Raw genomic sequence first — 12,380 nt, forward strand, 5'->3', positions numbered from 1 at the left:
GGTATGGCGGAGTATGGCGGAGTATGGCGGGGGCATGGCAGAGTATGGCGGGGGGCATTGCAGAGTATTGTGGGGGCATTGCAGAGTATTGCACAGCATTGCAGAGTATTGTGGGGGCATTGCAGAGTATTGCACAGCATTGCAGAGTATTGTGAGGGTATTGCAGAGTATTGCACAGCATTGCAGAGTATTGTGGGGGCATTGCAGAGTATTGCAGAGTATTGTGGGGGTATTGCAGAGTATTGCAGAGTATTGTGGGGGTATTGCAGAGTATTGTGGGGGTATTGCAGAGTATTGTGGGGGGTAATGCAGAGTATTGCACAGCATTGCAGTAGTGAGGGATGGCTGAGCATGGATGGATGGATGGATGGATGTCTCTGTGCAGCGCTGTGGGCACTACACATACAGCCCACAGCGCTGCAGACATCCATCCGTCCCCCTCCCCGCTCACAGTGTACCGATCGGTACACAGGAGGGGAGGAGAGGAACCGGCGTCATCAGATGACGCCGGTCTGTTTACATGTGATCCCGCCGTCATTTGACGGCTCGATCACATGGTAAACGGCCGCGATCAGCGGCCATTTACCGGGATCCGTGATGCGCCGGGTCCCCTGGACCCGGCGGTCACGGATGTGTTCGGGTGCGCGCCCCAGGGGGCGCGCAAGAGGGGAATTCTGGGAGGACGTCATAGTACGTCCACCCAGAGTTATCCAACCGCCCTGCAGCCGTCATTCGGCTATGGGCCGGTTGGTAAGTGGTTAAATGATAGAGACAGAATATCAACCAAAAATACAGAAACAACACATGATACAAATATTATAATTTGAGTTGCAGTTCAGTGAGTGAAATAAGTATTTGATCCCCTACCAACCAACAATAATTTTGGCTTCCACAGACTGGCTACAGTAGGTGCTCATGTGGTACACAGATTAGTCCTGCCAATTTAAGAAGTTGCTCCTAATGACAACTCATTATGTGTATAAAAGACACCTGTCTACAGAATCTCTTTCTTCCATTTAAACCTCACCATCATAGACAAGACCAAGCAGCTGTCAAAGGACATCAGGGAAAAGATTGTAGACCTGCACAAGGCTGGAATGGGCTACAAGTCCATCAGCAAGAAGCTTGGTGAGAAGGAGACAACTGTTGGCGTGATTATTTGCAAATGGAAGAAATACAAAATATCCATCAATCACCTCGGTCTGATGCTCCATGCAAGATTTTGCCCCATGGGGTAGAGATCATGAGAAAAGTGAGAGATCAGCTCAGAAATACACGGGAGGAGATTGTGAATGATCTCAAGGCAGTTGGGACCACGATCATCAAACCACTGGTAACACAATACCCGTCATGGATTGAAATCCTGCGGTGCCCGCAAGGTCCCCCTCCTCAAGAAGGCACATGTACAGGCCCATCTGAAGTTTGCCAATGAACATCTAAATGATTCAGAGAAGGATTGGGAGAAAGTGCTGTGGTCAGATGAGACCAAAATTTAGCATTTTGGCATTAACTCAACTCACCGTGTTTGAAGGAAGGAAAAATGCTGACTATGACCCCAAGAACACCATCCCTACAGTCAAGCACAGAGGTGCAAACATGATGCTTTGGGGCTGTTTCTCTGCTAGAGGTACAAGCCGACTTTGCTGTATTGAGGGGCCAATGGACGGGGCCATGTATTGTAAAATCTTGGATGAGAACCTTCTTCCTTCAGCCAGAACACTGAAGATGGGTCGTGGATGGGTCTTCCAGCATGACAATGACCCAAAACCTACCGCCAAGGCAACAGAGGTGTGGCTCAAGAAGAAGTACATTAAGGTCATGGAATGGCCTAGCTAGTCTCCAGACCATAATCCTATGGAAAATGTATAAGGAGCTGAAACTTTGCATTGCCAAGAGATAGCCAAGAAACCTTAAGGATTTAGAGAAGATCTGTAAAGAAGAGTGGTCCAAAATCCCTCCTGAGATGTGTGCAAACCTGGTTACCAACTACAAGAAATGCCTTACCTCTGTGCTTGCCAAAAAGGGTTTCTCCACCAAGTACTAAGTCATGTTTTGCTTGGGGATCAAATACTTATTTTACTCGCTGAACTGCAACTCACTCTACATAGGTTTACCCCAATATCAGCTTGCGCGCCTACAGGCCATTCAAAATGCGGCGGCAAGACTGCTAACAGGAAAAAAACCCTGGGAGTCCATCTCCCCATCCCTGAGGAGCCTACATTGGCTAACAGTAAAGAATCGGATCCCATTCAAGACCCTCTGCCTCACCCACAAATGCATACAAGGTAACGCCCCTCAATACCTCAGAGAGAAAATAAAACACTACACACCCAATCGCAGTCTGCGATCATCCAACCAAAACCTCCTCCTCGTCCCCAAATACCACCACAAAGCAAGGGGAGAACGCAGATTCGCAGTCCAGGGACCTCGGCTATGGAATACTCTTCCGACTCACATCCGCATGGAAGAAAACCATCTGGCCTTCAGGAAAAAAACTCAAAACCTTCCTCATCTAAGAAGCTGTTCAACACAAAATGCATTTAGCGCCTTGAGGCGATTCAGTTCGCATTTGCAGCGCTTTACAAATCATTCATTCATGCATTCAATTTATAACATTTGTATCATGTGTTTTTTCTGGATTTTTGGTTGCTCTTCTGTCTCTATCATTTAAAATACACCTATGATAAAAAACTATAGACCCTTCATTTATTTGTAGGATGGAAAACTTACAAAATCTGCAGGGGATCAAATTATTATTTTCACCAACTGTACATACAATATGTTCAAAATATACCTGTAGCACACCCTTATCTCATTGTTTTGGGGTTTCCGAAAACATGATAAACTGTACATAGTATACGTTTGCATCATATAGTTTACAAACAACTATCATTTAGTATTTTAGTGAAAAAAAAAAAGTTTAGTAGTTTAAAAAATAAAATAGACATATTTTTGCAACTACCACAAATAATAAACATATAAAACAAAGGCAGAAGAATGAAATGATTACAGAACTGATACTTGTATATTTATTTTACAGCCACCTACTTCAGTGTGCAGTGAGAGCTGTCCTGCCGGATTCCGGAGAGCAGCTATAAAAGGACAACCTATGTGCTGCTTTCAATGCATTCCATGTTCCCATGGAGAGATTTCAAACCATACGGGTGAGTCCAAATAAAGGTGATAAAAAAATATGTTGTATGTAATAACCAAATAGAAATCTGCATTTAAGCCAAGTTTTGGATAGAGTGGAGAAGGATTAGAGTGTTTGTCAGTTTTTATTGCTGGTTAGGGAGATTAGCTCCCCCTAATTGTGCTAATTAACGTTAGCATCAAAAGTAAAAGAAAATCCCAAATTTTGGGCTGACTTCAGAACACTAATAGAGGGGAAATCTTCCAATGGGCACACTAGTTCTGGTGACACAAGGGGATTCCCGCACTTTGGAGGGATTTCCTCGCACTTCGTGTTTTGGCTATGGGACAAGAAGTGAAGGGAAATCTCCCCAATGGACACAGGTGGCAAAATTAAAAAAAAATGATGGGGCTACAACAATCACAGCTCATTTCATTTCTTAATTTTTCCAAAATATGATAACAAAACAATTACAACTTCAAAAAACTCACCATGCCTTTTACGAAATACCTTGGACTGTCTACTTTCCAAAAAGGGGGTATTTGTACTGTCATGACATTTTAGTGCCTCATGAACAGGACTGATCAGTACATCAGGACTGATCAATTGTTAGATACAGTGCCTTAAAGTATTCATACCCTTTGAAATGTTCCACATGTTGTCATGTTACAACCAGAAACATAAATGTATTTTATTGGGATTTTATGTGATAGACCAACACAAAGTGGCACATAATTGTGAAGTGGAAGGAAAATGATAAATGGTTTTCAAAATGTTTTACATCTAGTGGAACCAATTGTCTTCAGAATTTACCTAATTAGTAAATAGAGTCCACCTGTGTGTAATTTAATCTTAGTAAAAATACAGCAGTTCTGTGAAGCCATCAGAGGTTTGTTAGAGAACCTTAGTGAACAAACAGAATCATGAAGGCCAAGGAACACACCAGACAGGTTAGGGATAAAGTTGTGGAGAAGTTTAAAGCAGGGTTAGGTTATAAAAAAAATTCCCAAGCTTTGAACATCTCACACAACACTGTTCAATCCATCATCCGAAAATGGAAAGAGTATGGCACAACTGCAAACCAACCATGACATGGCCGTCCACCTAAACTGACAGGCTGGGCAAGGAGAGCATTAATCAGAGAAGCAGCCAAGAGGCCCATGGTAATTCTGGAGGAGCTGTAGAGATCCACAGCCCTGGTGGGAGAATCTCTCCACAGGACAACTATTAGTCGTGCACTCCACAAATCTGGCCTTTATGGAAGAGTAACAAGAAGCAAGCAATTGTTGAAAGAAAGCCATAAGAAGTCCCATTTGCAGTTTGCGAGAAGCCATGTGGGGGACACAGCAAACATGTGGAAGAAGGTGATCTGGTCAGATGAGACCAAATTTTTACTTTTTGGCCTAAAGGCAAAACGCTATGTGTGGTGGAAAACTAACACTGCATATCACCCTGAACACACCATCCCCACTGTGAAACATGGTGGTGGCAGCATCATGTTGTGGGGATGCTTTTCTTCAGCAGGGACAGGGAAGCTGATTAGAGTTGATGGGAAGATGGATGGAGCCAAATACAGGGTAATCTTAGAAGAAAACCTGTTAGAGTCTGCAAAAGACTTGAGACTGGGGTGGAGGTTCACCTTCCAGCAGGAGAACGACCCTAAACATACAGCCAGAGCTACAATGGAATGGTTTAGATCAAAGCATATTCATGTGTTAGAATGGCCCAGTCAAAGTCCAGACCTAAATCCAAATGAGAATCTGTGGCAAGACTTGAAAATTGCTGTTCACAGACGCTCTCCATCCAATCTGACAGAGCTTGAGATATTTTGCAAAGAAGAATGGGCAAAAATGTCACTCTCTAGATGTGCAAAGCTGGTAGAGACATCCCCAAAAAGACTTGCAGCTGTAATTGCAGTGAAAGGGGGTTCTACAAAGTATTGACTCGGGGAGGGCGAATACAATTGTACACCACACTTTTCACATATTTATTTGTAAAAAATGTTGTAAACCATTTATCATTTTCCTTCCACTTCACAATTATTTTCCACTTTGTGTTGGTCTATCACATCAAATCCCAATAAAATACATTTACGTTTTTGGTTGTAACATGACAAAATGTGGAAAATTTCAAGGGGTGTGAACACTTTTTCAAGGAACTGTATATACTATACCATAGTTTGTAGACACTATAACTTTCCTACAGACTAAATAATATACACTGATTTGGGTTATTTTTTCACCAAATAAATGTAGCAGAATACATTTTGGTCTAAATTTATGAAGAACAAATATTTATTTGCAAAATTTTATAACAGAAACTAAGAAAAACGCGTTTTTTTTTTCAAAATTTTCCAGTTTTTTTTTTTCCAAAATTTTCCATTTTTTTTTCAAAAATTTCTGTTTTTTTTTTCAAAATGTTTAGTTTTTTCTCAAATTTTTCTTTTTTTTTTGTTAATTTAGAAAAAAATAACCCAGTGGTGATTAAATACCATCAAAAGAAAGCTCTATTTGTTTGAACAAAATGATAAACATTTAGTTTGGGTACAGTGTTGTATGACTGCGCAATTGTCATTCAAAGTGTGACAGTGCTGAAAGCTGAAAATTAACCTGGGCAGGAAGGGGATAAAAGTGCCCGGTATTGAAGTGCTTAAGGCATCCTGTTTAAATGAATGGGCTGCCAATGCAACCTAATGGGGCAAAATTCAAATGTGACCCTTTGCATTGCAATTCATTGCAGCATGGAACTACACATGTCTTCTTAGGAATGCTTATTTGTGTACAATTATCCCCACGACCTTGTAAATTTTTTAGAAACATGAATTTGATTGTAACACATTATTTCTGTTTCAGATTCCATTGATTGCATTCAGTGTCCCTGGGATCAGTGGCCAAATGCAGAAAAGAACAAGTGCCTCCAGAAGCCCATAGAGTATCTCTCATACGAAGATGCATTGGGAGCAACATTGACCTCTACTTCTCTCTTTTCTTTTTCATTTCCTTTGGTTATTTTACACTTTTACATTAAGTTTAAAACAACCCCCGTAGTGAAAGCAAATAATTATTATCTAAGTTGCCTTCTGCTGGTGTCACTGTCTCTGTGTTTCCTTTGCTCACTGTTTTTCATTGGCTATCCAGACTTCAAGAAATGTCTTTTGCAACAAGTTGCTTTTGGTTTGATTTTTGCCCAGTGCATCTCTTGCATTTTGGCCAAAACTGTTGTGGTGGTTCTGGCTTTCATGGCCACTAGACCTGGCAGCAATCTAAGGAAATGGACCAAGCCCACAATATCCTATGTCATTGTTTTTTCATGTACTTTTTTACAGTTACTTTTGTGCCTCACTTGGTTATCACTATCTCCTCCATACTCCCAGTACAATATTCACGTCAAACCTGATGTGATCATTGTTGAGTGCAATGAAGGGTCATATATTGCCTTCTGGACCATGTTGGGTTACCTTTTTCTCCTGGCCACCATTAGTTTTGTTGTTGCCTTCCTGGCACGAAGACTTCCTGACAGCTTCAATGAGGCCCAGTTTATTACATTCAGCATGGTGGCCTTCCTCAGTGTCTGGATATCTTATATCCCAGCATCTCTCAGTGCCCAGGGAAAGTACACTGTGGCCATGGAGATCTTTGCCATCTTAGCCTCCAGTTGGGCTCTTGTAATCTGTATGTTTCTTCCTAAATGTTTCATCATTTGGTTCAAACCTATCATGAACACAAGGCGATATCTCATGAAAAAAGCTTAAGCAAGTAATAAACTATGGGTTTTTAAATACAAGAAAAGAGTTTTCAGTAAATGCGTTGCAGACCTGAGCAGTTTAAACTGAGCAAATGAGGACAAATGCATAAGTCTAGGTAACTTTCAAGTCAATCCAAAGATACACTTTGCTAAAGATATATACGCACATCTCAAATTTTTGTAAGGATTCTTACATTAGAGGTGATGGGATGGGGCACAATTCCTCTCACTGATGGAGCATAATTCTTCCCACTGCCAGCACAGATGAAGCATAATTCCCCCTACTGACACCTCCGATGGAGCATAATTCCCCCTACTGACACCACCGATGGAGCATAATTCCCCCTACTGAAACCACCAATGGAGCATAATTCCCCCTACTGACACCACTAATGGAGCATAATTCTCCCTACTGACACCACCAATGGAGCATAATTCTCCCTACTGAAACCACCAATGGAGCATAATTCCCCCTACTGACACCACTAATGGAGCATAATTCTCCCTACTGACACCACCAATGGAGCATAATTCTCCCTACTGAAACCACCAATGGAGCATAATTCCCCCTACTGACACCACCAATGGAGCATAATTCTCCCTACTGACACCACCAATGGAGCATAATTCTCCCTACTGACACCACCAATGGAGCATAATTCCCCCTACTGACACCACCAATGGAGCATAATTCCCCCTACTGAAACCACCAATGGAGCATAATTCCCCCTACTGACACCACCGATGGAGAATAATTCCCCCCTACTGACACCACCGATGGAGCATAATTCCCCCTACTGACACCACCGATGGAGCATAATTCCCCCTACTGACACCACCGATGGAGCATAATTCCCCCTACTGACACCACCGATGGAGCATAATTCCCCCTACTGACACCACCGATGGAGCATAATTCCCCCTACTGACACCACCAATGGAGCATAATTCCCCCTACTGACACCACCGATGTAGAATCATTCCCCCCCTACTGACACCACCGATGGAGCATGATTACTCCCACTGAGAGCACAAATGGAGCATAATTCCTTCAAATGACACCCTCACAGAAACCACAAAGTCAAGAAAACAATCCCCAGATTGCTTCCATTTTTAGATTTGTGGCCCCACAATCTGGCAGGGCATTTAGGAGCTTCTTAAATCAGTCTGCATAAAGTCCAGAGCCGGTTATCAGGCTTTGCCCTTCCCACTTACGGTATAAGGTGATGGCATTCTCATTAAGATGGAGACTTAAGCCTAGTACACACAGGCCAAATCTTGAGCGACATCGGCTGGTTCAATAAAAACTTGCCAACATTCAGCCTGTGTGTATGGCAGCCGTGTGTATGGCAGCTTGACAAGCATGCTGGAAAACCAGCAGCCGGGCCGGCTCCTGATCAGCTTTCTCAACCAATGCCTGAGAGTGCTGACCGGAGTGTTCTGGCGTGGGGCACCCCCCTGTCAGAACACAATAGCGCAGCAGAGAAGATCACTGTACTAACATCGGATTGTTAGTACAGCAGCTCCGACCTGAGGTGTGTTTTTTTTCTGTTCAGCCCAGTGGTGTGTACTGGGCTATAAAAGGCTGGAGTGGATGTGGACCAAGCTTGACTTTTCCATGAATAGTCATGGTTTTTACATCATACCAGTTAGACATACATCTGTAGCAACTCCCTGGTGGGAAAGAAGACCCTTAGTGCCAGGGTGGACTGACATTACCCCAGAGTGGATCCATAGTTGTAGTGGAGAATTGAAATAATGCTGGCTGGCAATTCCTTTTTCTCCTTTCCGGATTTTTAATTTGCTCCAGGCTCATAGGAGAAGGTCCCACCAATACACCTCCTTTCACATCTGCCCCACTGCTCTACCCCCCTGCTTTTCTGTCCCACCACTAAACCCCTTCTCATCTGGCCCACCACTTTAACCCCCTGCTCTTCTGTCTCACTGCTGAACCCCCTTCTCATCTCTTCCACCACTGTACTGTACCTCCCTGCACATCTGCTCCACCGCTGTACCCTCTTCTCACCTATGATATGCAGAGTGGTGAAAGGAAGCAGATATGAGACACATCTACCTGTCCTGGCACACTCATCCTGCTGATCCACGTCTCACATCCAGTCCACGTGCTTGTATGGGATGTATGTGATGTATGGGATGTATGGAATGTATGTGATGTAACATACAAGCATCTGGAATGGATGCACAATGATGAGCTCAGGTCAGGGGCATTTTCTGAAAGCAGTGGGCCTGTGTGCAGGATCATAAATTGGGCCCCCGCAGCTGAGGAAAAGTGCGGCACTCTGCGCCGTAGCAAAAGTTGGGTGTGATTTTCATTGCGCTGAATACTGGTTGTGGCTTAAAGGGACACAGAGTGCAGAGGGGTTCAGTAGTAAGTGACGCAAAGGTTCAGGAATAATTTCAATCTCCCAATCTCTTCCCCATCACAAAAGCTGACAATCGCAGCTACAGCAAAGTTGAAGAACCAAATAATGTTTCCCATCTTTTACAATGTGTGGGGGTGCAGTGCCTCCCCCTCAGTGCAGTGTGGGGAATTCTAAAATTGGAATGCAATAGTGTCTCACTGACACTTCCCTGCACTGCTCTGCTGATGGGGAGGGAGTCGAGTGCCGACAAAAGAGACTTTGCGTGCCGCTTGCGGCACCAGTGCGGGGGGTTGCCTACCCCGTCCTATTCTAAAGAACTTATAGAATCATGCTACATTTTGTTATTTGTCACATAATGTATCTTTTTTTCGGTTGCCATATAATTACTAAATAAGAAAAAGATGCCTTGAGTTCCTGCTCTCCTCATACTTGCAAGCCATCAAAGAATTTACCAAATGAGAGAAACAATCCCGATGACGTAACTGGGAGGGCACACTTATCTCTATCAATCTATCATCTATCAATAGACTAATTCCCTTATGCACACTTCAAAAACAAATACAGTTTGAAAATGAGCATGAAACTCTGTAGCGAGCTCTTCTTGTTCATTCATTCTGTGCAGATAAGGCTGCAGAGATAGAAATTGAGGGTTGTGTCTCAAAAGTGAGTCATCATGGGCCTGTTTAAACCCCACAACGGAGATGCAAAGAAAAAATAATAATTGTAATAAAATATAAAATTGTAAAAAAAAAAATAAAATTGTAAAGATAAAAAAAATAATAATAAAAATAAAAAACTACTGACACCGTCCACTGCCCTACTGACACTGCCTTCTGCCCTTCTGACAAAGTCCACTATGCTACTGACACCTTACACTGCTCTACTGACTGACACCATCCACTGCCCTACTGACAGGTCCACTGCTTTACTAACCGTGTCCACTGTCCTACTGACATTGACCACTGCTCTGCTGAAACCAACCTCTGCCATACCGACATGTCCACTGCTTTACTGACCCCATCCACTGCTCTACTGACACCATGCACTGTCCACACACTGCCCACTGCTATACAAAGACAGTCTACTGCTCAACTGACTGATTCTGTCCACTTTTAAGGTAGACTAAGTTTATATTATTACAGTGACATTTGTTTTGGTATATTTTTCCAAGTTTTCCTTACAATTTAGTTAGTCCTTTTTTGTTCATTTCTTTAAAAAAAAGATGAGCAGGGCTTGCTGAGCCCATGTGAGGGACCTGGCAATTGCTAGTGCCCCCCAAGGCAGGTTGAGTCTGCCGTTTAAAGCAAGATCGGCGTTAAGTCAGCACTCAAACTTAAAAGTGATGCTTCTCCAAAGGAACACATTTAACTCCTTGTAATCCATGGCCCAACACATTTACTCTTTACGTTGTTCACTACAGACCTCAGTTTCTCATTTCACTTCACAACTCTTCTCTCAGTTTAATTGTGCAGTATTTCTGAGCCTGTACCTCTGAGCTTGTACCAGACTTCACCAGCCCAGTAACCATCACCTAACGCCCAGTGACATTGATTCGTATATTTCACTTGAATACTAGGAATCTCAACTTTTGTACATAACCCATGCTTATTATCTCCCAAGGCCTCACTCCATCTTCCGTGATTACCAGCCTGGGTCCCTAGGAGGTGCTGTGTCACAATGTCAGACCCAGTATTGGGGTTCTGATTTCTAGGTAAGGAGCCTAAGCGCACAAGCTCCTTCACTACCAGGGACTTCTGTTACCTGTGCCAAGTCACAAATTTTTCCAACAGACTGGCTGCTTATGCACATAGACACTAGTATCGTAGTCATTGGCAATGGCAATACCGCCTCATCCAAATAGTATTACCGCATGTTAGACAGTTGTACTGCATCTTCTCTAATTCATCATTTCCCCTTATCAAGACCTGTTCTTGTGATATGTCACCATGCATGCACCCTTTTAAGATTGTCCTCAAGTACCTTTAGGCCAGGCCAAGATGTATGTAACAATAAATGTCCTTTATTGAAGTTGTTTAAATATAACAAATGAAAAGTTCAACAAATATGTCTTCAATACACATTCCTGTTCATAATTTTCTAAGTGCCCATCAGTCGTTCTTCTGGTGCCTGTGATGGCCCATGAGATAGCCATACCCTAATTAGGTTAAAAAGTCTTTAGAGTCCTTTGGTCAAGCTTGAATCCATACCCTCTGAACCCCGACTGGGCTTTCACAAGGGGTGGTTAAGTTCAGTAGCAGTTCACGCCTTTAACAGCATTCTGTTCCTGAATTGGGGAGACCTGGAACTGTACCTCCAGCCATCTTACTAACCAAGGCGCCACCAAGTGGTTCCCTACTTTTTTTATGTGTTTGCACCGGCAGAGAGCAGCACCTCCCTAAAAAGCCCTGGAAAATGTAGCCAGTAGAGTTAACCCTTATTTCCCTGCGAGTATCAGCTCAGCAGGGCAAGCACAACTAAACAGTACAATTATCTCACATTGAACTTCCTGATGATGTGTTGACCACAAAATGCATTGAGGCTGCGTGCTCGCCCACAATAACGTCACTTCCGGTACTCATGTGAAGGAATGTGATGTAGATAATAATAATAGTAATCTGAAAATGTCTATTTTCTTATGTGCATACATATTTTTCTCCTTACTCATTATATAAGTATACAGATTAGCTCTGTTCCTATATTTTCTCAAGATGGCGGGTACCCCCTACATCCCACACATCAGAAGAAGGCGGAACTGGAGATAAAACCAAAGACAGCCAAACCTCGTTATGAACATTCTCCATCTTCTTTTCTATCTTAACCAATGAGATGTACTTATTAGACTAACATAGCAATGACGTATTTGTGTGTATAAAACATTAACACTGCCTTGAATAAATTAAAAGTGTAACAGTAACGATGCCGAGCGTGTCTCAGAGTGTTTACTTTTATATGCATGCATATCAACACTTTTCAAATTAGAGACAGCAGCAGATAACCTTGGGCTCGATTGGAGCTCTTAATCATTTCCATAACAGATGGTGCCGAAACCCGGGACCTCAGGCTACAGTCGAAGTTATACCGCGACAAGCATTTGGGCGTTAATTGATTGATGAGAGTGG

General features: G+C 42.9%; 1 protein-coding gene across 1 annotated transcript; it reads left to right on the top strand.

The window, feature by feature from the left end:
• The first annotated feature begins 1,243 nt into the window (after positions 1-1,243).
• Positions 1,244-6,884, top strand: LOC141134116 (vomeronasal type-2 receptor 26-like). Its single transcript, XM_073623701.1, has 3 exons — positions 1,244-1,333; positions 3,041-3,164; positions 5,986-6,884. The coding sequence occupies exons 1-3, from the start codon at positions 1,244-1,246 to the stop codon at positions 6,882-6,884; spliced, it is 1,113 nt and encodes a 370-aa protein (XP_073479802.1).
• The last annotated feature ends 5,496 nt before the right edge of the window (positions 6,885-12,380 follow it).

Source organism: Aquarana catesbeiana, linkage group LG03, assembly GCF_042186555.1.
Source record: "Aquarana catesbeiana isolate 2022-GZ linkage group LG03, ASM4218655v1, whole genome shotgun sequence".
Taxonomy (NCBI): Eukaryota; Metazoa; Chordata; class Amphibia; order Anura; family Ranidae; genus Aquarana; species Aquarana catesbeiana.

What these genes read in the sequence shown, in the direction of transcription:
- LOC141134116 (XM_073623701.1), top strand. Translation starts at nt 1,244, where the DNA reads ATGAGAAAAGTGAGAGATCAGCTCAGAAATACACGGGAGGAGATTGTG. An exon ending in CCACGATCATCAAACCACTG is followed by an intron (nt 1,334 to 3,040) that starts GTAACACAATAC and finishes TTTATTTTACAG; the next exon opens with CCACCTACTTCAGTGTGCAG. An exon ending in AGAGATTTCAAACCATACGG is followed by an intron (nt 3,165 to 5,985) that starts GTGAGTCCAAAT and finishes TTTCTGTTTCAG; the next exon opens with ATTCCATTGATTGCATTCAG.